Genomic DNA, 26,507 nt, shown 5'->3' on the forward strand with positions numbered 1-26,507 from the left:
GTAACTAATAGACTACCAGGTTAGAAAGCACCACATAGTTCTCTGTTGCATGCAGTAAAGGGCATTTAGAGGGCACAATTGTAACGCATCAAAGCTCTATTACTTTTTTGGAATAGCAGAGGAAAAAGAATAAAAGGAGAAAAGGTTACTCTGAGTATTGTTATAACTTACTGGTCCTTTAGCCAGTTGGTAACAAAAGGAATGGAAAAGAATTCTGTGAATGACTCATCTTTCCTCTTTGGGTTCTTGCTGATAACAAAAAAAAAAAAGAAAACAAGTCATATTAATTTAAATTTCAGCTATTCTATTTGCAAATTAATGTCTTTGAATCATTGAGCATAATTAATAGTAAAAGCCACAATTAACTTACTTGTATAACCACTCAGTTAGGAAATCACAGGCAATAAATTTGGTCCTTTTTCTCTAAAGACAGAAGATAGTTTCAAATTATTTATTATCTTTGGACTGGTCATATGTTTTTACTACTGGAGAGGAACAGAAGCTAAATTGACTGCTTTTACTAAATAAAATATGCAGTACATTACACTGTCTACTTTAATATTGCTACTGCCAACAGTCAGTGGCTCAGCCAAAATTTTAGAAATTTTGTGGAATGCTTTCAAGTCAAATCAAAAATGAGTGAGAAGATTTTACATATACTATCTTGATATTTTCTGTAGTATAGCTATAACAAATATCTCTGAATGGTATTCTTTCTAAGTGGCAATCTCATTGCAAAGAAATTAACAGAACTCATATATGAAAATACTTTGTAAATTACTTTCCATTTTGTTCAAATTTTTATTATCATACCTAAAATACTCCATTACTTCCAAGGCAGAGAAGGAACACTGATGGAATATTGTTTCCTCCTGCATGGAACCAGCTTGAAGGCATTGTGCATACTTAGAAACACACACAGAGCAGAGTATTGTATATGGCTGCTCAGACAAAATTGTTGGGTAGTCCAGAAAGAAAGACAGAAACAAGGCATATGTATATCCACAACCACAGATACCATGGACATTACAGAGAATCAGGTAAAAAGTTCAAAACCTGGAGCTTCAGAACAAAACAGTTGTGCCCTTTGCTCCCAGTTCTAAGACTTCTTCACCAGCAAAGAGAATTTTGCAAAATGCTTTGCAGCAGTTTATCTGTAGTGACTCATGCAGCCAGTACCTGTTTAGCTGGACAGCATTGCATGCTGTAAAAATGTTTTGAGTTCAAAATTCGAAGGATTAATTTTGATCAATAAAGAATTGATTAGGGCCTTTCTTTTCTTAGAGATTTCCTCTCCACATTCCATCTCTACAAACTGAATGTACAAATGAGTATGGGTGCTTATTCTGCTTATCACAAACCAGAGTAACCATGATGTGGAGAATATAATGTAGACTTCTGGTCAGAGTAACAGAAGAGCTTGACTAGTATTTTCTGAGCCCCTCTTACACAAGATGTGTTATGGCTGTACACGGCCAGAGAGTGAATACTAAAAGACATTTAAGCCCCTGCAGAACAGAGACACTGAGTGCTTTATCAAAATAGCAGCCATTTAGCTACGAGAAAGCCTAGCTCCTATCCAAAAGGTAATACTTACCCTGTCAAATGGGAGGTTCAACTGCTATTATTACTTTTTAGGAAAACAATTCACACTGGTCAAACACATTTGTGAAATTGCCAAATGTCATGAAAGAGGTTGGAATCTTGATTAAAATGTAAGAAATGAAAGTACTATTACCACTTGCTAAGAAAAATACAATAGACGTGTAATTGGAAACTTAATACATGACGGATTACTTTATTCCATGTATTATCCTCACCACCCATGTTTCCCCCTGTGCTACAAGAATACAACGCAAAAAGGACTGAGGGATGTGAACAGAGGCAGAAAAAAAAGTGCTCTACATGGCATAATTCTTTCAAAGTTTGGGGTATTAGCACATGGCATAATTTGGGGGTAAGTGTATTACTTACAGCCACAGGTGAAGTGGAAGAGGAACATTATGTGATATGTTGGCTGCACAGTGAAGAATACAGGGTAGTCATGTAGCCAGGGGATGACAAATGTGAAGTTTAGAGCTAGACTGCATGGCATTCCTAGATGATACCCAGGAAAGCTTTTACTTTTCTAAATGAATCTTATCCCTGGCAGACATACAGTCTGACTCCCACAGAAAAGAGAGAACTTCTTTAAAAAAAATAAAAAGCCAAAGAACAGAGAAAGAGAACATTGCACAACAGTTATCAGTCCTGAACCCCATATGCCTTTATGGTCTGTTTCATGACCACAAAAGCTTTGGGGTTCATGTAGTGCTCCATTAGAGTACTTGGCTGTGAAGAAACGCATCTCCTTAAGGAATTTCCACACTTATGCTAATACCAGATACTGTTCCCAGAAGCCAAACGCCTAAGCTTTAAGACATGAATGCCTTCACTGGAGAACTTTCTACAGGTCATTTTAGATGTTAAATGGGCAAATTCTGACCTGAACAGACTCCGAAAACAAATAGCAGAGTCTGATCATCTTTGTACAGCTATTCTCAATCAGAGTAAGAAACTGGGTCCCATTACTTAGCGAACTGTTTCAGAGAATAAATTCTATACTTTGACAACAAAATTCAATTTAAACTAGCAGTTGTAATTTAATCTGTTTTAAGTAAATTGCTTTTTCTTTGCAACAGGAAAAAACAATCAGAACAGTGTTGTTGTCAAAACAGTCATCAACAAAGGAATTAAATTCATCTTGCTTTATCCCTGTTAGATCCAGTGAACTTATCAGGGAGGAATTTGGTCAAGCTGAATATTTTTTTATTTTGTTATTTTTTTGCCAGGAAACAGTTCACTTTACTAATGAATTAAATAAATCTTTAGTTGCTCAGCAGACAACGTTGATAGAAGGGAAAAAATGACATAAATTGACCTGCCTTTGACACATCCCTATGCTACATGAATCAGGATAAACACAGGAAATATCTGCACAATGTGCATTGTTAACCTGCAGATGTGTTTATAAACTGTTTATACTCAGAATTCATTTTCCATTTTTCAGTTTAAATATGATGGGGTTGGTAATAATCATGCAAAAATACTGGTGATCAGGGATGGCAAAGTCAGTAGGAAACCTTCTTCCATTCACTTTCCCTGATCTATCATACTTTTAAATATAATATATTCCATTACAGAGTCTGATACAGCATCTTCTTTCTGTGACCATGAACCAGAAAGAAAAATCAGTTATGCTAATAAAAACATTTAAACACTGTTCAGTTTTAATGCTGAAAAATGAATGCATTAGTCAGTTCTCATGAGAGAAAAGATTTAAGAAAATAGTCTTTCCCCTGGAGACATTTGACAGCAGATAGGATAAAGCACAGGAGAACTTACAGTAGGGAAAAAAAATAATCAGCAAGGGAATACACTGGGCAACCTAATAGGTTTCTTTCATCTCTAATTTAAAAACGAAGCTTCTGCAGACTGTTCTCATATTTATGCCAGTTTGAAGTCTGCAAATATATCTAGCAGGTGGTGGTTTTTCTAGGTTTTTGCTTTGCAGATTTTTCATCCACACTACATAATGCAAGAGAGCCTATTTTAAATGAAATGCTTAAGTTGTTATGCTTCTATATCACCTTCCAAACAAGATCTTGTGGATTTCTTTCCTACACAAATTACTACTTTCAGTATAACTGTCTCCCTTTCCTGACTTTCCCATCTGATTCTACAATTCTTCCTTTCCAGACATGGATGTGTCTTTTCTGATCTCTTCCCTGAATTCCTCTGCTGGTCCCATGATCTGATCTCCCTTACGCCAATTTCAATTGCTAAACAACTCTCCTGTTTAATTTTTCATTCTCTTCTCATTCATCTTCATTCCCCTTCAAACATGAAAACCTTTCGTCCCTCCCATCAAAACCCCACTCTTCATTCTCCCTTGTAATTCCCTCTCTCCTCTCCCAGGCTCATTCAACGTTGACTGCAGTCAGTTCGATTGTTCCTTTCTTCCAGCGATTCTTCCATTTATCTTCCACCGGTTTCTTCTATTGGAGCTGCCCTTTACAGGCTTTAATGACTCACGTCTAGCCAAAATTCAAACCCAGTATTCTGTACTCATCCTTCATGATTTCAGTTAGCTTAATCACAATTAATCACATTCCTCTCCTGTTCTCTCAAGAATTCCATGAATCTTTCTATTCTTTGTTCTCCTCCTATTTTTGAAGCTATCTTCTGGTGTGTTTATCACAGGATCCTTTCTTCCTGTCCCTAACTTTATCTGGGTTTCTAAAGGCTCTGGTTTTGATCCTAAAAATCAGTTCCAGTTATTGCACTAACCATTTTAATGTAAATTATAGCATCTTTTTTTTTCTCAAAATCCATATGGAACAACACATTTCTTATGAAACAGAAGTATAATTAGAAATTACGTGTTTAAGTCAGATAAGGAAACAGAATGTCAAAGTACAAGCACCTGGACAGTAATGGAAAAGAACACAAGTATTCAGTTATATGGCAAGCATAAAGAGCTATTGTTTTACTAATTATTGTTCAAAAGGAGGAAGAAATGATGTCACAGTGGAAAATTATCATCTGAAATAAGCTTGCTTTCCTAAACTTCCTTCCACAATAGCAGGACATCTCTCTAGAAAACAACAAAAATCACTTAGTGTCTTTTTTTTTTCAGATGTGCTCATTTTTATGAAGTTTCTATGCATTAGAAAAGAATTGGTTTTATTAGTTTATTATAAAGCAACACACAGACCCATACAAAATCCATTTTCAGAACAGCTACTTTCTAATCTATATACCACTGAAGCTCTGCAAAATTTCTCAGATTAAAAATAGCTGAAGTAACCTTAGATTTGTCCTGAGTTTCAAATGGAAATATTTCTAAGAATATTCATATTTTTGTATTAAGTGCTGGTTTATTGCCTTCAGAAATATGTAACATCTAGCAAGGACTGTATGTTAAGCCAGCTGTAAGGCATGACTTTTTCCTGTTAAAGGATATGTGCTTCCTTTAAAAAAAAACAAAAACAAATCAATATAAATTTCATTAAAAGTGTGATGAATAATATATATGTTCAATCTGTTCTTGCCTAGGTAATGTAAATGGGATGTCAGGAATGATGTACAGAGATGGCATGCCGAAACAGCACGTAAATGAACCGTTTTCCTATTCCACCTGTATTAATCACAGATTATAAATACATATACATGCATCTATAAATCAATCAATTTATAGACACACACAAATCTTGTGAAGACTGAGCAAAAACTGAAATAACTTACTGTTATTAAATGTACAGATTTGGATTTGAAATGCAAGTTTGGGGTGTCCATTCAAGTGTGGTAAGCTTTGTGTCTTTTTGGCTGTGCCAGGCATGTATAGGTCAGTGGCAAATAGCACACATGTAATTTTTACAAATTGTTCCACAATGACTGTTATCGTACATACACATGCCTATAACAGGAACTCAGTGTCAGTGGTTGGAGAGGAGATAGATCAAGACCTAAGATAATTGATAGCCCACTAGTAACACAAAGTCGTCCTCACTTCACTATCATTTTAATTTATAACATTTTAATCTATAACCCCAAGAGCACAAACTGTATTCCTCAGATGTGCATCATGTAGAAAAAGGGAGATATTTTCATTGTAATTTATATTAATTGCTCTTTATATTATGAAGCTGCAAGTAAGAGGAGGCTCCGCTGCAGGCATAAGAATACAGAGAAGTTTTACATTGGAAAGCGTGGATGACAGGCAGAAAGTAGGAAAGAAATAGAAAAAAAAAAATTACTTCCATGGTTGGAGAAAATAGCAGAAATGATGGAAAACCCCACAACTCCCAGTACCTAATCTATTGCTGGGGGTCTGTGAGTTAGGCTATGATGATACAATGAGCTTTATTTTGCACCAGTTCTAATGCTTTTTTAAGCATTCCCTGTATACAGTGAGGAATGTCTTCCTAGATATATTTACGCACACATACACTGAAATCAAATTTATAAAAATATATGTAGCAAACAATGATTTCTAAAATGTGCAATTTTTATAAGCTCATTAATGCTGAATACCCTGCTTTCCAATTAAATGAAATTTACACAGAATGTTAAAAAGCTAAAATACAAAATGTACCTCTATTAGGATGCCAGCCCACCAAAAATAATTGAGTAATGAAGTAAAATTCAAATTCTTTACATCACCCTCAAATGAGTGATACGTATTAATCTGAAAGGAAGCCTGTTTCTCTAAAATACAACACTATTTAGGCTAGATACAACTGGATATTTAAGGAGGATTTGTTGTGAGTTAGAGATTGTCATAATGATTAAGTCTGTGTAGTATGCAATCAGTTCTGAATTACAGGAGAAAACAACATTCAAGACCAGATCCAAAACAACTCATGATATGTTATTTCATATTATTGTGGTTGGTCTTCCTGCAAAAGATCAAATAAAGAAATACAGCCTGTGAAATAAAAGGCTGTAACTTCCTGCCAATGATTTGAACTTAAAACTAAAAACTAACCTCAAAACACTTTTCCTTCTTTGCTTGATGCAGAAGTTCAGCCATTCCAGGTAAGAGTACTGGAAATATGTAATACTCTAAGTATTCTCGAGGAGAACCTGAGCAAAACAGTACAGCCTTCACTTACAGGTAAGCACTTAGATTTCACAAAAAGATGAACATTAGATATCATAAACTAAGTCTCAGTCATTTTATCAATACCAGCACAGCTTGAACTAAACAGATTAATTCAGTTCAGATACAGCCACAGATCTGTCTTCACTTCTCTTCAGCCAAGACAACATAAAGTTGAGTAAATTTCAAACTAAAGGTGCATCAACACTGCCTCAGAGATGTCAGACTTAGTTTTAAATGAGTAAACTCAGACACCAAAAGCAGTTTAGTCACGGAAATGAAAAGCGATGTGGACTAATTTACACTGACAGAAAGAAAAGTAAATTAGCCTCTGCTGAACTCAGTGCTGTTACAGCTAGACCACTTTTGATACCTATACTCATGCCCTTTACAAGCTGCAGTAACAGAGTTGGTCGTAAAACTGAATTTCTAGACAGAGGAAAAAACAAAGGTTATATTTCAGTGGTGCTGTGATTTCTTTCTCATAATACTTCCTACTTGCCAGATCCTTCAAAATTTGAACATGACTCCATATACCCAATTTTTTTCCACCTTGGGAGGGCAGTTTGGGTTGGCATCTCTCTCTTATGTTTGACTGCACTGCCCTTACATGAAGTCTACTTACCATACTTCTCATATGCTCACATGCATCGGCATCACTGAGTTCGATGCAGAAGAAAGCAGCTGCAGTCAGCATCATCAAAAACCAGCAGTGCTATTGCTCATGCTCTACATGTAGCCCAATGGCTACATGCTTGGTCAACTGACAGACTCAAGCTCTGTTTCCTTCTCAGCTTTTCCCCACATCTCCATCTTCCCTAATGGGACCTTTCACCATCAGCTTATAAACTGGGTGAAGTGGAGGAGCCTCCTACCCCTTCTGATGAAGACACTGCACATGGAGGAACTCAAGTTCACTGGGCCAGAGGGAAGACGGAGGATGACCCTGTATGAAGCTATAAGAGAACTTCCCTCAGAAAGGTGAACAAAACCAAACCTGTCAGGATCCTAGACAAGCAGGGGTGGCTTATTGGCTGAAGTGCTGTCCTTGATTTAAAGCCTGACTGCCTGCCATTCAGTAAGTATTCCGGTTTTGGTGTGGTCAGTAAAGGTTAAGTTATAGAAGTGTTCTCTTTTGGCAACACAGCTGAAACACTGAATTTATTCTCTGCTTTATACCTTTAATTGGTTCACATACTGCCAGAAAATGTTCATAATTGGAAGGACACTATATATATATATATATATATAGTCCTGGTTTCAGCTGGGATAGAGTTAATTGTCTTCCTAGTAGCTGCTACAGTGCTATGTTTTGAGTTCAGTATGTGAAGAATGTTGATAACACTGATGTTTTCAGTTGTTGCTCAGTAGTGTTTAGTCTAAAGTCAAGGATTTTTCAGCTTCTCAAGCCCAGCCAGTGAGAAAGTTAGAGGGGCACAAGAAGTTGGCACAGGACACAGCCAGGGCAGCTGACCCAAACTGGCCAAAGGTGTATTCCATACCATGGGACGTTCCATCCAGTATAGGAACTGGGGGGAGTGGGGGCGGGGGATCGCCGCTCGGGGACTAGCTGGGTGTCGGTCGGTGGGTGGTGAGCAATTGCACTGTGCATCATTTGTACATTCTAATCCTTTTATCATTACTCTTGTCATTTTATTAGTGTTATCATTATCATTATTAGTTTCTTCTTTTCTGTTCTATTAAACTGTTCTTATCTCAACCCACGAGTTTTACTTCTCTTCCCAATTTTCTCCCCCATCCCACTGGGTGGGGGGGGCAGTGAGTGAGCGGCTGCGTGGTGCTTAGTTGCTGGCTGGGGTTAAACCACGACATATACATATATATATATATATATATGTAAAAGCCAAGGGTAATACTACTTCTGACTAGCAACAGGAATTCCTAATGATCAAGAAAGAATGAAAGGGAAGAAAAGACAAAAAGAAGGGCTAAAATGCATAATAAAAACACATTGCTACTTGGTAAATTTTATAAAGTATAGAAATTGATAAAAATGGAAGGGCAAAACTTTAGCACTGTTTCCATTCTAATTTGTAATCAGCTGGGCAAAGATAGTATTTCGAAAGCAGTTTTCAAACTCAATTGTCTATTTAGTCTATTGATCCCAGTTTTGCATTATTAAATTAGAGGAAGAAATGCTTGTCTTTCTCTGATTTAAGTCACTTATTCAGAAGAGAACAAAACTACCTTAACAGCTAGACAATGCTACTGATTTGGAATGCACCATTTGACCTTTCTTCCACTGACCAAGTGGCCAAGCTGGCTCCCTGTTTACAGACCAGGGGACTAATCATGCAAATTCCACTTAAGAAAAGGTGTTGTAGCTCTTTACACTTTAAATTCAACAAATGACAAACCCTTGACAAATCCAAGAAAAATAATCACAGCAAGTTCAAGATAATATACTCTTACTTACATGTTTTTGGATCAGGTGGTTCTGAGATGGGGGCTGCCTCAGGTATGGGAAGTGACTGCTGGATAACAGTATCAGCTGCAGGGTCTGAATAAAATTGTTCCATATGTAATGGCTGCAATATTCCTGCTTCTAAAGACACCTGTTCAAGAGAAATGTAACCTATATAAATACCCCAATCAGACTGTAAAAAAAATATAGAAGCCAATTCAACAGGAAAAATTATAAGGTCAGTTAAAAAAATATGGACTTATAATTTCTAATTCAAATATTAAATTATTTCAGTATTTTCTGAGTACTTTAAAAGAAAGAATTACACTTTAAAAAATTCTGCAGTTTCCAGCACAATAAAAACATCCAAACCTAACAGAAAGTATATGACTGCTTTTAAGAGAATATGGTGAGATATCACAACTTAAAAAATATTTTAGCCATTGTAAGAAACAGTAATTCTTTGAAAATTAAAATTGGCAACATTTTCTGAATAAGTGTTTTTCCACTCAGAAGCTTATATATTTGTTTCTGTATTGTTCAGAAGTCCTGACACTCCCCTTTTAAAGAAAAGAAACTTTCCTTCTAAAGAAAGCAGAAACAGAAATTCATAGCAGATGTAAATCCAAATCTTAAGTTTCCCCATACAGAACAATTATGGACACCATGAAAAAAGATAGTCCACAATTTTACGTATGGTTTTTAGGAGTGCAGAAACCATGACAGTGAGCCAGAAGAATACTCCTAACAGACACTGAGCAACACCTGTGATAGAAAGGCAGATAACATCATTTTATCCCCAAGAATGCGCCACCATTACAGTTTGCTATGAAAACATGTTATGAAAACTATGTCATCTAAACAGTTTCACTTTAAAATGCAGTTGGATTTATGAGCTACTGAAAAGCAAGTGGTGGGATCAGGGCACTATACTTATAATACACTGCCTGTCAATGACCACAGATATACTCCTTTTTAATGTATGCAAGATTCAAAAAATTATCCTTTTGGAAATTAAAAAAAAAGTGCAACAACATAAAAAGGTATATTATTTTATTTTGATGCTCAAATATATCAGTATATTATGCCCAGACTAATGCCCCAAGCAGAGTTTACTACTCGAATTTAATAACAGCCTGTAATGAAGCCAGTTTCATTTGGGGAAACAGGACAGGTCTAAACAGACCAACTGTCAGACAATTTAAACTATAACGTCTTGAACTAGTTTTAAAATAACAAAGTAACCTAAAACAGAATAATAAGAGAAAATGTCTAAAAAAATGCCTAATTTAGATGAAAGTTAGCTCTATGTGATGTCCAAAAGAATTAATTTTGCTGCTCCTAGAACTGCTGGGGCCAGAGATTTAAAGTGGTTTGTCTTTCTTAAGTTTTTATGTCTGCCAAACAAGTCTTTGTAGACTGAATTTACTGGGTCAAAATTAGATTTCAAACAATTTTGATCAGGTTTAATTCCACTAATTTCAATGGCCACATCGAAGTGACCTATCACATATGTGAAATTGGGGCATAACTCCTTTGCTGCGCTTGCTCCCCTCTCCTGCGTATTTCAGCGCTCAGTCTGCTTGCAACACCACCCAAAGGAGATCCTTGCACACTTCAGAGTCCTGCCTACGAAGCAGTCACAGAAAAAAGACAGCGAGATGTACAAACCAAACACAGCTGGTAATCTAATTTTAGGATAGTGCTACCCAAGTTGCTTTAAATACAAGCAATGATTTAGAATATTACATTTGTTGATTCACAAAAGTTGTTTGCAAAATGTAGTTTTGTTTTCGTTTTATGAATGAGGCTACTCTGCGGGTACCTAATTTTCCCATTTAGCTATTTAAAATCTTTTAAAACCAGCCCTGTGCAGAGTTTTTACTTCAACTATACTCACAGATCCATGTTTTGATTCAGGAACATCTGGAAATTGAGGCTGTTCTGCTTCATACTCTAAAAGTAAAAAGAAATACAACATTTATCCAGAAGACTTTAAAAACTTATTTCTTTTTCTCGTAAACAAACGTTACCTTCTAAAGGTACTTATTCTGGTTTCAAACAACAAAAATTAGTATATAATATTTGTTTAACACGAAATCTAATGTTTCAAAAAGAATGAGAACCTTAGTGCCTCTCGTCTTGGCTTTAAGTCAAGTTCAAGGTTCTCTGATAAATTTTTAACCAAAATAATAATGTAAAATACTTTAACGTAAGCAAAATTCAGATGCTTGCACAGAATTAACCATTGGTTTTAGTAGTATGTAATAGTGCTTTTCAACCTGAATTCCTCTATAAGCAATTAAATCCCCAGAACATTCCTAAGTATTACTGTCTCCACTTTCAAAAAAACCCAAAAAAGCAGTACATGATCCACATACGTTACTGAGTGAATCATGCTCGCTAAGAAAAATAAAGGAGGACGACAATGGACGTGATATGAAAAAACCTTACAGATTACACAATACAGAAAATTCTTATAGGCAAACCCAGCAGGTTTACCGTTCTACCACTATAATCAGGAGATTTACTGGCATTGCTGCTTCCACGTGTAGTACAGATGCCTCAGCTGAATCACATTAGAATAAGTGACTTTATTCCTACATTAATAATGGCCATTTAAACACAAAATACCTACTTTAAGGCATTATAAAGTACTAAGTGAGGAAAACCCCATTTGGGCACTGCAAATCTATGGTGCTGGTCTTTCAGCTTCTCGATCAAATCTCGGTGCTCTCAGGTTTTAGGAAAACACCAAGACTTTTGCTATTAAAATCGGACTCTGATAACATAAGTTTTGTATTCATTGAACTTGCAGAATAGCAATAACATTGTGACCTCTCTACTTTCCCAAGGCAATAATCCAACTCCATTACCGGGAGAATCCCCAAAGCTGCACCCACACAGGGCGCGGGTGGCTGGGTGGTAAACCAGAGGCCGTGACACTACTGCAATAAGCTGGGTACTTTCAGCCCTACCGCCACCAGGAACACACACAAAGGTATGTTTCTGTCAGGAGATGATGACAACAAGAAGTGAGGTAACGCTCATGAGCGGAACCGCTTTCGAACTTGCTCTCAGCGGTGATCAGGGCGGTTTTTTAGCACCCTTCTGGAGGCAGGGACGGCCGACGCGCTTCCTCAGGGCCGCCTCAGCTCCCCGGCTCCACAGCGCTGACGCGGGCACGGGCGCGCCAACGGCGGCGGGGCAGGAGGCGGCCGGCCTCGGCCCAGGCAGCACCGAGGAGCGGCCCTGAGGAGCGACCGAGGCGAAGGACGACGCCGCCGGCGGCGGCCTCTCCCCGCGGGGGTGCCGAGCCGGGTCAGGGCCGGGGGGGGCCTCTCCCCGCGGGGGTGCCGAGCCGGGTCAGGGCCGGGGCCTCCCCCTTCCCCGGGCAGCGGCGGGGGAGGCGCTCCCACCTGCGCACACCCGCTCCCAGAGGCCCGGCGGCCGCCCGCCCGCCGCCATGCCGCTCCGCGTTGCCGCGGCAACCCCTCCGCCAGTCCCCGCGGCGGGGCGGGCGCGGCCGCGTTCCCCTTCCGGGTCGGCGCGGAGCGGAGCGGCGGGCGCTGCACGTGTGCCGCGGCAGGTAGGCGCCGCCGGGGCGGCCTGAGGAGAGGGGCGGCCCCAGGCCGCGGCCTGCCCGCCGGAGGGGCTCCCGGGAGGGGGGCGGGAGGGAGGCGGCGGCGCCGAGGCTGAGGCGGCGTCCGTGCGGGGCGGGAACGAGCTCTAACGGGGGCTGAAGCGGAGCGGGACGCGGGGTGACACCCCCGCCCGCCTCGCCTCCTCGCCGCGGGGTCTGGGAGGGTCCCTGAGGTGGGATTCGGCCGGCGGGGGGGGGGGCTGCCTGCCTGCGGGAGGGCCCGGGCCCCGGCCCGTCAGCCGCGGAGCACGGAGCGGCGGGAGGAGGGGGCGGTCAGCGCCTCTGCGGGCGCCCTCCGAGAGGGCCCGGGTGTAGGTGTGCTGCGGTGTGCCGAGCGGTGTCGGGGGAAGGGGTTTGACGGGGCGCCTGGCGAGAGGCACTTCAAGAGATCCCGTGGGTGAGCTGTTGATGAAAAGGCAGGAAACCAAGTAGGAAGAAATGAGTTTCTCAGTAAGGGGAGGGAGGGTCACCAGGTGGGCCCCAAAGGCTTCTCTGCTGCAGCCTGCACACAGGCCTAAACGTCCCGAGAAAGGAAGGAGATAGCAAGGACGAGAGACGGCAAACAGAAGCAAATTCGAGGGAATAACTAAGGTGTCTTGAAAGGATCTTGTCATGCTAAGTGGGCAGTAACTTGAAGTTCCGTGTTAAATAAGTGAAAAGTCATACATACGTGGAAAATCACCTTAGCTATACTTAGTGATTTATATATATATATGTATATGTCTTGTCATTTACGAAAGATTTTTGGAGGGTGGATTTTTCTGTGTAAACATCCTGACCGGCAGCTGTCAAAAAGACAAATGGAAAGTTACAAACTAATTAGGACAGCACTAAAGAACAAGACAAAAAAATCACCCCTTGACCACTCCAGTACACTATTTTCAGTGTTGCGTGCAGTTCTGGTCCCCTCCGTCGCGGAAAGCAGATTGTGAAATTGGAAAAAGACTGCTGGGGACAATGAAAGATAGAGAACGGTTTCAGAATAAAGGAAAACCAAATAGACTAGGACTTGCATCATATTGTTGAAGCTGTGCACTAACTTCTTAATTTCATTTTTTAGAATGATAATAAAGAAAAAGAGAAAAGAAGTTCATGAGGAACCTGTACAGAAAAAGAAAAAGGTGAAAAGTAGTAGGAGCCAGACTATCATTAAAATTGAGAAAGATGTTCAAACCGTCATTAAAACTGAGGATGATGACCAGCTTGAGACAAAAACAAAGGTAAGGAAAAGGCAAAATTTAAAAGATAATGAATGTTTAGACCAATTAGAACTGAAGAAGAAGAAAAACAAGAAAAAGAAAGTTGGCTCTGAATTACTCGAAGAAGCACATTCAGAAGGCTTTGTGAATGTAGAAGGCCATCTGGATTCAGAACCTCAAGAAGAATCAGAGGAACAAATTAAAATTCCCAAAAAGAAGAAAAAAAAAGTCCAATGTCATTCCTTCTTATCATTGGAGAATAATCAGAGTAGTGATGTGGAGCTTTCAAATCATCGTACAGATGGTACTGAGGAAAATGAATTTGCTTTTAAAAAAAGCCGAAAGATTACCACTTTGAATTCAGAATTGGATGGTGAAGTAACTAAGAAAAAAAAGAAGAAAGGTATTTTTTCTTTTTCATTAGAGGACATCCAGGACAGTGAACATAAACAGTCTGAAAAAGTTCATAAAAAAACACACAAATACATTTCACAAGAAAAAGCTTTTATGGGCGAAAACTGTGGAACAGACATCACCCAGAATGATGGGGAGAGTTATGTGAGAAGAAAGAAGAGGAAGAAAAAGAAAGAGAAGTCCAACTCCTTTTTCCCACTATCAGATAATCAGGACATCTATGGAGTTCCTGATAGCCCCATTGCATTAAGTGACTTAAGAAAAAGGCAAAGAAAGAATTCCCAGGAAATGACATTGACAGATAGAGAGGAAGAGGGCAGTACTGAGAACTCCAGAAGTATCAGAGAGACCAAGAGGAAGAAGAAGAGAAGCAAAGATATTTCTTCCTTAACATGTGAACATAATCAAGACTACAGTCACAGAGTTCCTGATAAGCATCTCTCAGCACAGCAAAAAGTTGAGTCTGAGGAAGAAGAACTTTCTGGAGAAAAAAGCAGGAAGAATATTAAGGATAATAATGAAGTTACCAAGAAGAAAAAGAAAAAGAAGATTCAGAAAGAGGAGGAAGAAACAACATACTCAAAAGTTTCTTTAAACTGTGACAGTGCATCTAAAAGCCAAAAAATGACACTACTAGAAAGCAATAAAAGGAACAAAGAGAGCAAAATGAAGCAAGCTGAATGTGTCAGAGGGGATGCTGTAGGTGGGGTGTTATGCAATAGTAATCATATGCTGTGTGACAGAAAAAGAAAAAAAAGAAAAAAAGAAGTACCACAGGACTTCGCTGAAGAACCAGGTTCAAAAGCAAATACAAAAAAGAAAAAGATCAAAACAGAAGACATGGGAAATGAGGCACTGGTAAGTTGTAAAGAAGAGGGTATCTTTGCACCCTCCTGCTAAGTAATTGAAAGGTTCTTAGGTAGACAGTTTCCTATTTTGCAGGCTGTTCTGCCTGTTCAGACCCTTAGGTTACATTTAGGTCAATAGGGGCCTCCTCTGGGTTTGGAGAAGCAGGATCAGCTGATCTATTGATTCCAGCACATAATAGTTGTGAAACATGGGAAAGTATTTTTTAATGCCTACTGCTGTAGTCATCCAGTGTTTCAACTGTGAAAATGTAAATATTACAACTAACAGCAAGTATTGGCACAAAAAGAAAACTAGTACATACAGTCATAAATGTTCTTCTATCCATCCTCCAGTTGCTCTTAGCGAAGTGGCAACACTCTTATAAAACAGGATTTTAACACCATGTCATTTAACCTGAGCAGGTTGGTAACACTGGCAGCATGAATGCATGTAACTGTGTTTTAGACTTTTCCTCAAGCTTTTACTGCTGTTAATGCTGGAATTATGTAGTGTTAGAAGCAAGGGGGAAATTCAGCCAAAACTTGTTGTCTAACTTGGACAAAACTTTAGAGAAAATCCTAAGAATCCTAAGTGTAGACTAGGCCTAGAGCATTGATACATAAATTCTGATAGAAAAAATACCAGAGAACAACCTAAACACAAATTCTTCATTAAAAAAATAAATCTATGCAAGAAAATAAATAGCTATAAGAGCTGTGTAAATTATAACTGAAGGTAACTGGAATTGTATCCAGACTGACTGCTAATGGAAAGCCCATCCCAAAGTCTTGCAGTACTGCCATTTCTGAGGTGAAACAAACATGGAGAGGAACTGATGAAAGATTTGAAATACAGAGGTTTCTTCTTTGATTTTTTTTCAAAAATTAGACTATTAAGATATGGGTTTATTGCTTTTAACTTTTTTTTTTTAAATCTGAGTAGGGTCATATTTTAAAGCTATTTAAGTGCCTAAAGTTAGTTTCTACATGCCTAACCTCTCTTGTTATCATTGGGAATTAAGCTATGAGATGCTCAGAAATTCAGTAGGTATCTATCTATATTTTTAGCTGCTTAAACAACTTTGAAAACGGCTCATTGCAAGTTATTAGGAGCTTGTTTTTGTTTTCATAGGTAATGGGAAACTGCACTCCAGTTGTTTTTATCAAGAACTTTGAATGCTTGGCTTGTTTAAAAGTCAAGCACTAGTTAATAAAGCGTCATTGAAGATTTTTGTAAACTAGGGACAGAGCAAGCCACAGCGCTAGCTGCCTTTCAACCACACTTCATGGTGTGCTTTGTTTTGTTATGCACTCATATATGCAGTTTCTTCGTGTTCTGTGGAAACGTGGCAGCTTTCTGGTGTCTAGTGCTAATAATTAAATATAGATTTATATAAGCAGGTTCTTCAGCCTTCATGGAGACCCAGATACAGGCTTTTTCCACAAAGGTTTGTGTTGGGAGTGTGTATGCTTATCAGTCATGAGATGAGCAGATGTTTCGGGCTTTTTACTTAGATTCCTCCTTTTGACCTTTCAAAGGACAAGGCAGTTTTATTGCTGGGATATATTTTCTAATTAAATTGACATTGCCTTTTTGAGACTGTTAGACATTATTTGGATTTTTGCAGCTGCTCACATTCTGTGGAGGCAAGATAAGCCTAACAATGACAAGTAAACTTGCGTGACCAATTACAATGGAAAACACAGCAAATAAATACCTTACAAACAGTTGAGGAGAAGGGTGCAGGGTGATGCGTGTTTTGTTTCTCTTTCCCATATTCAGCTCTGTCCTTTAATAATAACAAGTGCTTTAGAGAAATTCTCCTGAAGATTGAGGAGTCTGGGTGTATCAGTTCTAGAGAAATCTAGTTCCTGCCAGGCCAAAAGACACTGCTGTAATAAATGGCTGATAACGTTGGTCTTGCATTTAACTGTGTCATAGTCCTGAAACATTTTCTAGTCTACAGTGTGTCACGCACACTGCTGCATGCCTTGAAAAATCCTCTGTTCGGCTTGTGCAGCAAGCAAAAGAGTAAGTTTTTAAAGACGATATGGAGTGATACCCACTTAATATCAGTGACTGATATTTTTCCCATTGGATGCCATTACAGTCAACTTGGGCAGAGTGAGGAGAAGCAAGTACTCAGTTTACTTCTTTGAAGTTGTTTGCCTGCAGACAGCATAATCCTACCACGTGTGAATGTGCACCCCTTCCATGAAGTTGAGGGAAGATTGGCACACCTCCACAGGGAGTAATTTTTGCCATGCAGTAGCCTTCAGCAGGTCAGCAACATGCTGGGAATTAGCAGGGATGGGGGTGCACCCATCTTCCTTCCCTGTCTGCCACTTAACCTTCCAGCTAAAAAACCAATATGTTGCAGCTGTTTGCAGAATACTGTCACAACAGTTTTCCTGCTTGTTTTAATAAATCTGAAAAGACAGTACCAGGCCATCTATAAGTAAATTGGGGTTTTTTTTGTTGTTTTTTTCTTTTCATCCAAGAGAATGAGCTCTCCTTACTGCAGACAGTGTTCTCGCATTTTTAGTGGTGCATGTACTTGTGTGTGTGTGAAATCAATGTATAAAAGGTATCTTTGGAAAACTAGGTAAAACATTCATGGCTTTAAATAAAACTGTAAACCCTCAAAAAAGTAACAGCAGCTTCTGCTGACAGAAGTGTATTACAAATCTTTTCCTTGTCTTGCTGTTCCCTGGCTATTTCATGCTTGGATTATTATGTTAGCTGTATCCATAGATCTTCCCTTTGGCCACCTTTACCAGGCTGGTCTAAAGCTTATGGCTCTAATTTACCACTATCCTGGACTTATTACTTGTCCTGTTACACTGGATGCTCAAAAATCTTATTACAACTTTGGAAAAGAAAGGCTGAGGGCAATGATCTAGAAATGCCAGTCAATGGGAGCAAAAGCTGCTGAAGGGCTACATTTTGTGGAAGAGTTATCAGTATCTGGCTGCTTGTGGACTCTACCACTATTTACCTCCTGCCATTCTGCCCGTCCATTCCTGCCCTAGCTGCTCTGTCTCTTCACATCAGCTCCCTGTTCCTCCCTCTCAAATGTGGAACTAATGTGCTGTTTGCTGCCATTGTAGGAGACACTTTATGTATGCGTCGTGCCTCTCCCTGTGTTCTTTCCAGACCAGAAGCTCCTTGGGGACCATCATTTACTCATCTACTCTGCATTTGTACAAGACAGACCACAATGCAACTTTCTGGGTTTTTTTGTTTGTTTGTTTAAGTGGCTAGTGGGATCAACGTGCCTCAAGCTTGTCCTGTGCCTTCATAGGGGCCGTTATCTTACCACCATTTTTAAAATTATTTTTATTTTAAACTTTCTCTGTCCTTTATTTCAAGTATAAATTTAAACTTGTATAACAGTTTAATTTGAAACAACGCTGCCTGCAAACATTACTATATGTGCCAGTGATGTTGGCAGGTCCACTTTAATGTGTGAATTAAAAAAAATCCCTTATCTTCTTTGTTAAAAAAAGGATCTCTTCCTTGGGGAGAAAGTCTCTCCATAGAAAAACACAGGTTTCAAATGGCATTTCCCACTTAGATCTGACTATTTCTTCTTGTCCCAGAACAGTACTATTGTATTGCTTAGTGTTTTTACTACTTACATGGTCAGAGCTGTGTAAATTCTAATTACAGAATGGATAAAAATATTCATACAAGCTTTTTCCTGTTTTACAGAAACATATGGATGATGTAACTATTGTGCAGGAAAAAAAAGGAAACTGTGATGAAGTTAACATAGACAAGGTATGCTTTGTCTTAATTGTGTAAGGTTTAAAGCAAGTCAGTATTTAATGTAAGCATAGAATTTGTAACAAAAAACCTGCTTTGTTGCTCGTCTATGCCAAGATTTCCCTAAATAGAGCTCTGCTTAAAACGTGCTTTACCTTCCATGGGTTAAGTCCAAAATATACAGCTCCAGTCAATATCAGAAGCTTCTAAGTAGCTTATTAGGTTAAATACAGTTTTCTTTGCCTCTCATCAATGTTGGCAGTTTCAGTGTAGCTGTTACCTGCAGTTAGAAGATTAAACGTATCTGATACAGCAAAATGTTCATTTAAACTACCACTAGAAAAATCACAGTTCTCATGTCGAGTGTGTAAAAGGATCAGATGCGACTTCTTAATTATCCTTACAAAATTCTGAAGGTAACCAAGTATTTTATTCTTCCCTTTTCTTTGTGAATTAAATTGTCATTTAACACACAGAAGATAGTGTCTTGTGCTGTTTTTTCTGCATGCTAGGTGAGGCGGCAGGCTCTGCAAGAAGAAATCGATAGAGAATCTGGCAAAACTAAGGTTTTCAGTCCCAAAGTGGAACGGGTATGTATAAACTTAGACCTTGGTCTGATGGAAATACTGTGCTCCAGAGAAAGTTCCTGAAAAAAGCACTGCACTCTTCTTTGTATGTGGCTCAGGTACATGGCTTGGCACAACAGTCTGCCTTCTGACTGTAAATTTAAGGTCATGCTATAGAACAAGTTAGTACAATCCCAAGAGAGTCTGGGAGCTGACCAGTGAACTCCAATAGCAGTTGGCATTGTACAGTGCTATAATTCCTATCATCAGTCCTCAAAAGCAACATTTTCTCTGGTTCCTCTGGAGAATGAGCCACAACAAATTGCTCCAGAAGCATTTCCTGCTTACTGTGAAATATAAATAATTCTAGGCTATGGATGTAGCAGTCACTGAATTGTATCTGAGTTGTTATCTAGAAGACTTTGCAGACATTCAGAAATGGGTGCACATGGAAAGGTAAAAGGGATGACAACTGATAACACATATCTGTGATATTTACAGTCAGTCCTCTCCTAACTTCTACATCTTTCCTCCACCTCTTTGAAAGATGATTCTTTATTCTTTGCTTCTGCATCCTACTCAGCCTGCCTCCTGACAGGTTTACAGTAAGGTAGTGGAAACTTTTGCAGTAGTGTTTAGCAGGGGTAGTAAGAGTCAGGAGGAGAGAAAGCTTTTTTAAGTAATTCAGGATGCTTATTTTTTTCACAAGACTGCCAGTATGCCTAGAAAGTTGGAATATACCTCAAACAAATGCCAGAAACAACTCCTGTAGTTTTTTTACATAGTGGGAGGCAGACCACAATAGCTCTGGAACTGCAACTATCTAATAGTCTCTGAAGTCATTGAGAAAAATGACATCCTTGGCAGGGAATCTCAGTTCTTTGGTGCTGATCTGTCTCTGCTTAGTAGTATGCAGAAGAATAGAAGCTATGAAAACTAATTCATCAGCTTCACAAAGAGTGAGCTGGAAATGCTGCAGCAAAAGCTATGTGTAGTGCCTGCCAGCAGTTCACTTAAAAAAATTACAGGGTTTGACAAGCCATAATTATATTTGCACCTGTGCAGATGTCTCCCATTCCAAAGGGAGGACATATATTTCTGTGTATGTGTGCATGTGTCTGTGTCATCGACCTGGGCTTATACAGCATCTTGTCTTTGAGCAAGGTAAAAATACTAAAGTATTATGGATAGCTTTCTTTTAATAGCAGGTATTCTGGCCCGTGGTAGTGAATGATACTCCAGCCTTGCATTTTTTTAACTTAAACCTGCTAGAGCTTGCCTGCAATACTGTGTAGCATACTGTGTGTCATGTTGGCTGTCTAGTGGAGAATGACTGTTTCATGCAAGCTACAGCTGTTCAGTTGGAAGGATTTCAGGCTTACATAAACATACCACTAAATTCACATTTTTTTCCTTTGATGTAGCCAGCTCAGTCTGTTTAATTAATGATCAAACATTCTTCCATTTAGTATCACTCCCAATTTTAACAAAAAAATTGGGAGTAGCAGTCCTGTCAAAAATAGTTATAAATGACTGCACAGCTCCTAGCCATAGCTCAGGAGTCAAGTAAGACCCTTAGATAATGAAGCTTGTTCTCAGGTAAGCCAAAAGTTCACAAACTTTGTAAACCATATGATTTATCTTGGGTTATCCACAAACAGCTGAATTCTGATTTTACTTGGACATTGCTTATATTCTCAGAAGGAGGAGTGAACTAGTTCAAAGAATGCAGTGAAAGGCAAATACAGCAAATACAAAGAATACAGCAAACTGCAAGGGAGGGGAGGCTTGAAGAGTCCTGTTGGATAAGGGTATGCCCTCAGTTTTTGCACCCCTGCAATATTAGTGGCAATTAGTGGGATGAGAATGCAAATATTACTTAAAGTATATGAGCCAGATTGAATACCGTCTCCAAAACTGACATAGTAAAACACTGCTGAAAACAACAGCTATCTAACTAGGCAATAGGAAAATGAAAAGATAGCCGTACGAAGTGACAGAGTGAAAGAGGATTGAGTCTGACACTTGTCTTGGAATAAGAGAAATGATTGGACAATGTCTGTCTCTTTGAGAAAGCAGAAGAGCCAAGATTCCTAAAGACAGAGGCAGAGGAGATTCTGAAGTGCATTAAACCCTGTCTCCAGCTTAAATGAACTGAAATGCTAATGAAGATGCACTCATGCAGGGTTATGTCATTCTTTCCTCATGTCCTTCGAGAGGTATTACCCTTGGAATGACTGCTTCCCAGCTTTGTCAGCTCTGTCAGGTTTTTGTAGCTGGTTCTGTTCTCATGGCACACAGCCAGAAATTGTCTTCTTTGGTCTTGGTATTATTTAATTTTAGTGTTAACCTTGTTTTGCTTCACAGGATACCAAGTTTGGCCAGTGGAGTACAGCTGCTTTTCAAAGTTCTGAGGAAGAAATGAAGTTTTTTAGACTGATGGGTGGCTTTAAAAAGGGCTCTGCACCTATCCAAAATCTCTCAGCAACTACAAACAAACCGAACATGGCTCTGAACAGGGAAGGGGAGGAGAAATTACAGCAGGCTCTGAAGATGGAATTCGATAAAGCAATGGACTTGAAGCAACATAGAGGAATTGGTCTTGGATTTCAACCTGCTGCCAACAAAAAAGTATACATAGACAAATATACATCTAGATCTATAAAATTTGAAGATTAAACCCCTGAAGTAATAAAAGGAATGAAAATTCAACAGGCAAATTTCTTTTTACTTGAAATAAAATACAAAATGTTTAAGGAATTCGATTTATGAGACACTTTTAGTACAAGTTTTCAGCTGCATATGCCAGATATGTGAAGCTGGGTCCTCACTTGAGCTGAACAGTAAGTTTTTGAAACCTTTACAATGTTCTCTACAAGATATAGCCTCTTTCAGAGATTGAAGATAGGTAGGCAATGCCTGCAACAAGTTGAAATGTAGTAAATTTTTTTAAAATGCTGATTTCATAAACTTATTTTTAGCTACATCTTAGTGATCCTAAAGGATTTTAGTATTCTGTAAAATCTTCACGTTTTTACACTCAGTGAGTGGTACAAAGTGACAACGTTTTACTTTGAAGAAACACTACTGCTACACCTACAAATTTGATGAGGGGAGACTTTTTAACTCAAAGTAGTTTCTTAAATATCAGCATCTTCATTATAATAATGAGTAGCATTGAACATCCTCTATATTTTAACTATGCTCTGGCAGTTAGATTTTCAAGCAGCAGCTGTTACCTGTAAATGAAGGTAAACGCTTTCTGGATAGCTGCATCAAATATATGGATCTAGACTTCCTAAATTATAGGAAGCAAGGTGATTTTAATAATGTGCTTATTGGGTTCATGATACATCAATCTGAATGAAATTTCTAACCTTTGGCTTTTCAGACAACCTGCACTTTCACTGGCTTTTTAATAAGAGTACAAAATATGAGACATTTGTTTACGTCGTGTTCAGAATTTAGGGGTCCAAAGCAGTCTCTCAGTGTCTTGCTTGAAGTTACAAAAAGATAGTGGAAAAACTGTCATGTATTTTATTACTGGCTGTGCCATTTGTAATGCGAGACAGTATTAAGTTTTAGTGTAGCTCTGTTTTTTAAGCAGAACAAGGTGACCATCTCTTATGTCCATGCCTGCTGTAGTGCAATAGTGGATGACTTGCAGGGGAACGCCAGCCTCCCAGAATTAGGTTACTACCTCTCCTTGCCCAGCTCACTGTTGTTCTGCCAAATTACCTGTCCTTTTTGATAAGATTGTGCCAGTTGAACTACTAAATTCTTGTTCTTTTATGGCAAACTCCCTTTCCACAATAGTCTTCTCCAGTGGACCGCTCTACCTGAAAGCAGCTGCCTCCAGCAGAAAATGCACTTAAACCAGCAGTTGGTTCCAGTGCATTTTGGGCAGCTCCTGAGTGGAAGTGAAGATTATGCAGGGGCTCCAGCTTAAGGGGTTGCTGTGAATCCATTCCCATACTTGGGAAGAGAGAGATGCTGAACCACTTCCTGCAGGGTCTGAACTTGTCTTTGAGGAAACCATGTCCTTTAAAGTGTCTTTTAAAACCACCACTACCTCAGGGTGAGTCTGTTTTGCACCAGTGCTCTCAAAGCTCAGTGGCTGGCTTCAGCCAGCCCTTCTAGGCTTCAGCTGTTGCTTTACTTAAATTCAGGTAGTGGAGGTTCTGTTTCCTCTTCTGATTTAAAACAACTGCTGAATTCAGGCCCTCAGCTACTTGTCTGGCAAAAAAAAAAAAAAAAAAAAAAAGAACAGGTAGGAAAATGTCAACTAATGACTTCATTTAGGAGGAGAGGGACAGCATGTACAGCTTTCTGCTGCAGAGCCAGTCTTGGATGGGTAGTGACTGGTCTTGCACTGCCACTGAGAAGATGCTGAAGGTGGCATTAGTCCTAGCCTTGCCTTTGGATAAGGACCTTCCCATCTAGAATTGCATAATGTATACCAGTGTGTTGCTCAACTATAGCATTGTGGATGACCTGGCACCTTGGTCTTGGTAATACTGTGCACATGAAAATGTCGTAGTTTGGAAAATGAGACACGTACCTGCGGAAAAAACTCAGCTTTTTTCAAGCAGACAAACTTTGTCTGGCCTATTGTATATTTGCTACATACAGAAGAAAGAGGAGGTCTATAATAAGTAGAGTGCTTTAAATAAAATTAATTTTGCTCTAACATGGAATTAGGCCAAAAGCAGTTTATTAGAGTGGTTGTGTTAGCTTCTAAGCTAGGTGTTTAGAGTTTGCTCCTGATAACTAATCAGAGGTTTCTGCCTGTCATTGAGCTATTTTTGCACTAATAAAAACAGTAGTAAAACATCTGAAAACATTTCTTATGGCGGCCTTGCATCAATAAGAAACCAAAGCTGTACTGTGCTCAAAAGAGAACAGGCAAAAATTGGTGCCTGCATGGGGAAGAGGAATGGTTGGGACATTTGTAAGCCTACTGTAAGAGTCTCCATTTTACAGAATCTGGAACAACTCCACACCGGGTTTAAAGCAGTGCATTTGGCCCCAGAGGGCGATTTCTTCCATACCACAGCTGCTTAGTGTGACCCACTTGGCGGTTTAGAAAGCTCAGAATTTAATCCCACTTACCCAGTTTGTGGTTTATGTTTCCAAGCCCAACAGGAAGAATCATCTATGTGCTGCTGAGAGTTGTTTTGTGCAGCTGCAGCAAGAAGGAAAGCTAAATTGAAGCAGGACATGGTAACATATGCAGTACTATCATTTCATTATCTATGTGCGCTTTATACAGAATGATTTAAGGAAACAGTATAATTAAAATACCTATGTACTAAAGGTTGGAAAGGTTATGTATCAAGTTGATAATTAGCTTCTTAATTAGCTTGTATTCCTGCAATTTTACTCAGCTTACATACCAAAGGGTCCTAGTTCGGTTCTTTACAACCTTAACACAAAATATATATTTTAGATGTACCCTGCTTCAGTAACCACTGAGGAGATGAAAAACATGCAACAAGAATGGTTTAATGATTTGGGTGGTATTTATTATCAGCGTGCTAATCCTTAAATATATGGTTCTACCAAAACTGATTACTGGTTTAGCCTTAACAAAATAAAACAGTTTTGTGCAAAAATATATCTTAATATCTATATAAGTATTTAGCTCATTAAAATACTTACCACTAAGCAAAAGCAGCAATAGATGCAAGGTCTCAACATAGTTCCTTACTGTGCGACAGAAGTGGTGAGAGTGAAATTTTATTAGGTGTAATAGCAGTACATGTAACTAAATTCTACAAGGGTAAGGTGATAAATTTGTATACTCAAAGAAACTCCCCCAGAACAAACAAATGAACTGCAAATTCTTTTATTCAGTGACAGCGTACTTTGCAAACATAGAGTACTTTGCATACATTTCCATTTTCCTTTGCAGACAGCACTTAAATATTCCTTCCATTTTACAAAACACCACTGCACTAAAATGAAAGCATAAACAGGCCTGTGAAAATGTATTGTAGAAATTAGAACAGTAACACCTTGGCCATTATTTTCTTCTACTGGAACTGACCAAATAAATGTTGGCAGCACCCCAAAGCAGAAAGACAACAGCAGTATTATTATACTGAAATGCTGATTTCTACACAGAAGAAAGACTATTCTGCAAGTGGGATGAAGTTTGGAGGCTGTGAATTGATCTGTGCACATTATCTTTCTCCTTTGTTGCTAAAATAACAACAGATTAGATTTCAGAAGGCTTTTGCAACCATAAAGGTTCAAAATACCATTTACTGAATCTAAATCAGCATTTAAAATCAGAGTATAGTGGTAAAACTGGAAACAGAAATTCAGGTTAAATTATTGCACTCAGAACAGTTTTACCTTTACCTGTGTCCAAGTAAATCTGTCACACTAGGTAAAATAAAAATATGCTTAAGTCCTCCAGTCAAAATCTAGATCAGCTATTTTTGGCCTTGGCTACATGCTCTCTTGTACAAATGACTCCTTGGGAATGAGGCATTAATCAGGTCCTGGACTGCAGAGGAAGCCGAAGGGCCAAGTCTGTGAAGTGACTCATTTCAGGTTGTTTGCTTCGCCTCTTGATGTATTCCAGCGTTTTCACCTGGGTATGAAAAGAAAGATATTTTGATATTTTTAGCGTCTTTCTCTTTTCATAGGCCATCATTTAATTTATATGCAGGTGTTTTAACAGACACTTTCATGATTTTTCCCTAAATTTCACTGGCTACATGAACACTTGCAGTTCTTACTCCAGAGGTCATTACCATGTATATCTTTCTTAAAGGCTCTAGAATGCCCACTTACACCATGCAGTTCCTCCACTAAATAAAAATGCTGTACTTCTCTTAGATAGTTTTCTGTACTGAAAAAAAAGTTATAGCACCTGACATTTCCAGGCTCCTTAATGTGTGAAATACATTTAAAAGTGCTAGAAAGATAGAGACCACTTGAAATAAGAGAAGCTGCTTATTCATTAAGCAGCATTTAAAAAATAAGGTGG

General features: G+C 38.9%; 3 protein-coding genes across 6 annotated transcripts in view; 1 reads left to right on the top strand and 2 right to left on the bottom strand.

The window, feature by feature from the left end:
- Positions 1 to 12,651, bottom strand: part of IQCK (IQ motif containing K) — a 55,384-nt gene extending 42,733 nt beyond the window's left edge. Inside the window, exons 1-6 of the mRNA XM_075058406.1 lie at positions 12,488 to 12,651; positions 10,969 to 11,024; positions 9,081 to 9,219; positions 6,530 to 6,627; positions 371 to 423; positions 172 to 249 (exon numbers count right to left, since the gene is read on the bottom strand). Coding sequence (XP_074914507.1) covers positions 172 to 249; positions 371 to 423; positions 6,530 to 6,627; positions 9,081 to 9,219; positions 10,969 to 11,024; positions 12,488 to 12,536 — 473 coding nt within the window. The 5' untranslated portion in view covers positions 12,537 to 12,651. The remainder of the gene's footprint in view (positions 1 to 171; positions 250 to 370; positions 424 to 6,529; positions 6,628 to 9,080; positions 9,220 to 10,968; positions 11,025 to 12,487) is intronic.
- On the top strand, positions 12,303 to 25,123 carry KNOP1 (lysine rich nucleolar protein 1). 3 transcript variants are annotated; one of them, XM_075058401.1, is made up of 5 exons: positions 12,303 to 12,657; positions 13,772 to 15,182; positions 18,888 to 18,956; positions 19,454 to 19,531; positions 21,875 to 25,121. In XM_075058401.1, exons 2-5 carry the CDS (start codon positions 13,773 to 13,775, stop codon positions 22,184 to 22,186), a joined length of 1,869 nt encoding a protein of 622 aa, XP_074914502.1. In that variant the 5' UTR covers positions 12,303 to 12,657; position 13,772; the 3' UTR covers positions 22,187 to 25,121. The 3 variants fall into 3 exon arrangements, with proteins under 3 accessions (XP_074914502.1, XP_074914501.1, XP_074914500.1); XM_075058400.1 differs by lacking the exon at positions 12,303 to 12,657 and adding an exon at positions 12,766 to 12,884 and having other exon boundaries at positions 21,875 to 25,123; XM_075058399.1 differs by lacking the exon at positions 12,303 to 12,657 and adding an exon at positions 13,089 to 13,302 and having other exon boundaries at positions 21,875 to 25,123.
- Positions 25,124 to 25,339: 216 nt separating this feature from the next.
- VPS35L (VPS35 endosomal protein sorting factor like) overlaps positions 25,340 to 26,507 on the bottom strand; it is a 59,214-nt gene continuing 58,046 nt past the window's right edge. For both annotated transcript variants that reach the window (XM_075058396.1, XM_075058397.1), the window contains exon 31: positions 25,340 to 26,108. In XM_075058396.1, the coding sequence (XP_074914497.1) occupies positions 26,010 to 26,108 (99 nt within the window). In that variant the 3' untranslated portion in view covers positions 25,340 to 26,009. The remainder of the gene's footprint in view (positions 26,109 to 26,507) is intronic.

This window comes from Buteo buteo, chromosome 27, assembly GCF_964188355.1.
Source record: "Buteo buteo chromosome 27, bButBut1.hap1.1, whole genome shotgun sequence".
Taxonomy (NCBI): domain Eukaryota; kingdom Metazoa; phylum Chordata; class Aves; order Accipitriformes; family Accipitridae; genus Buteo; species Buteo buteo.

Excerpts from the sequence above, each read along its gene's own strand:
- KNOP1 (XM_075058401.1), top strand. The coding sequence starts at position 13,773 with ATGATAATAAAGAAAAAGAGAAAAGAAGTTCATGAGGAACCTGTACAG. Across the intron at positions 15,183-18,887 it reads ACATGGGAAATGAGGCACTG|AAACATATGGATGATGTAAC; the intron begins GTAAGTTGTAAA and ends CCTGTTTTACAG. Across the intron at positions 19,532-21,874 it reads TCAGTCCCAAAGTGGAACGG|GATACCAAGTTTGGCCAGTG; the intron begins GTATGTATAAAC and ends TTTGCTTCACAG.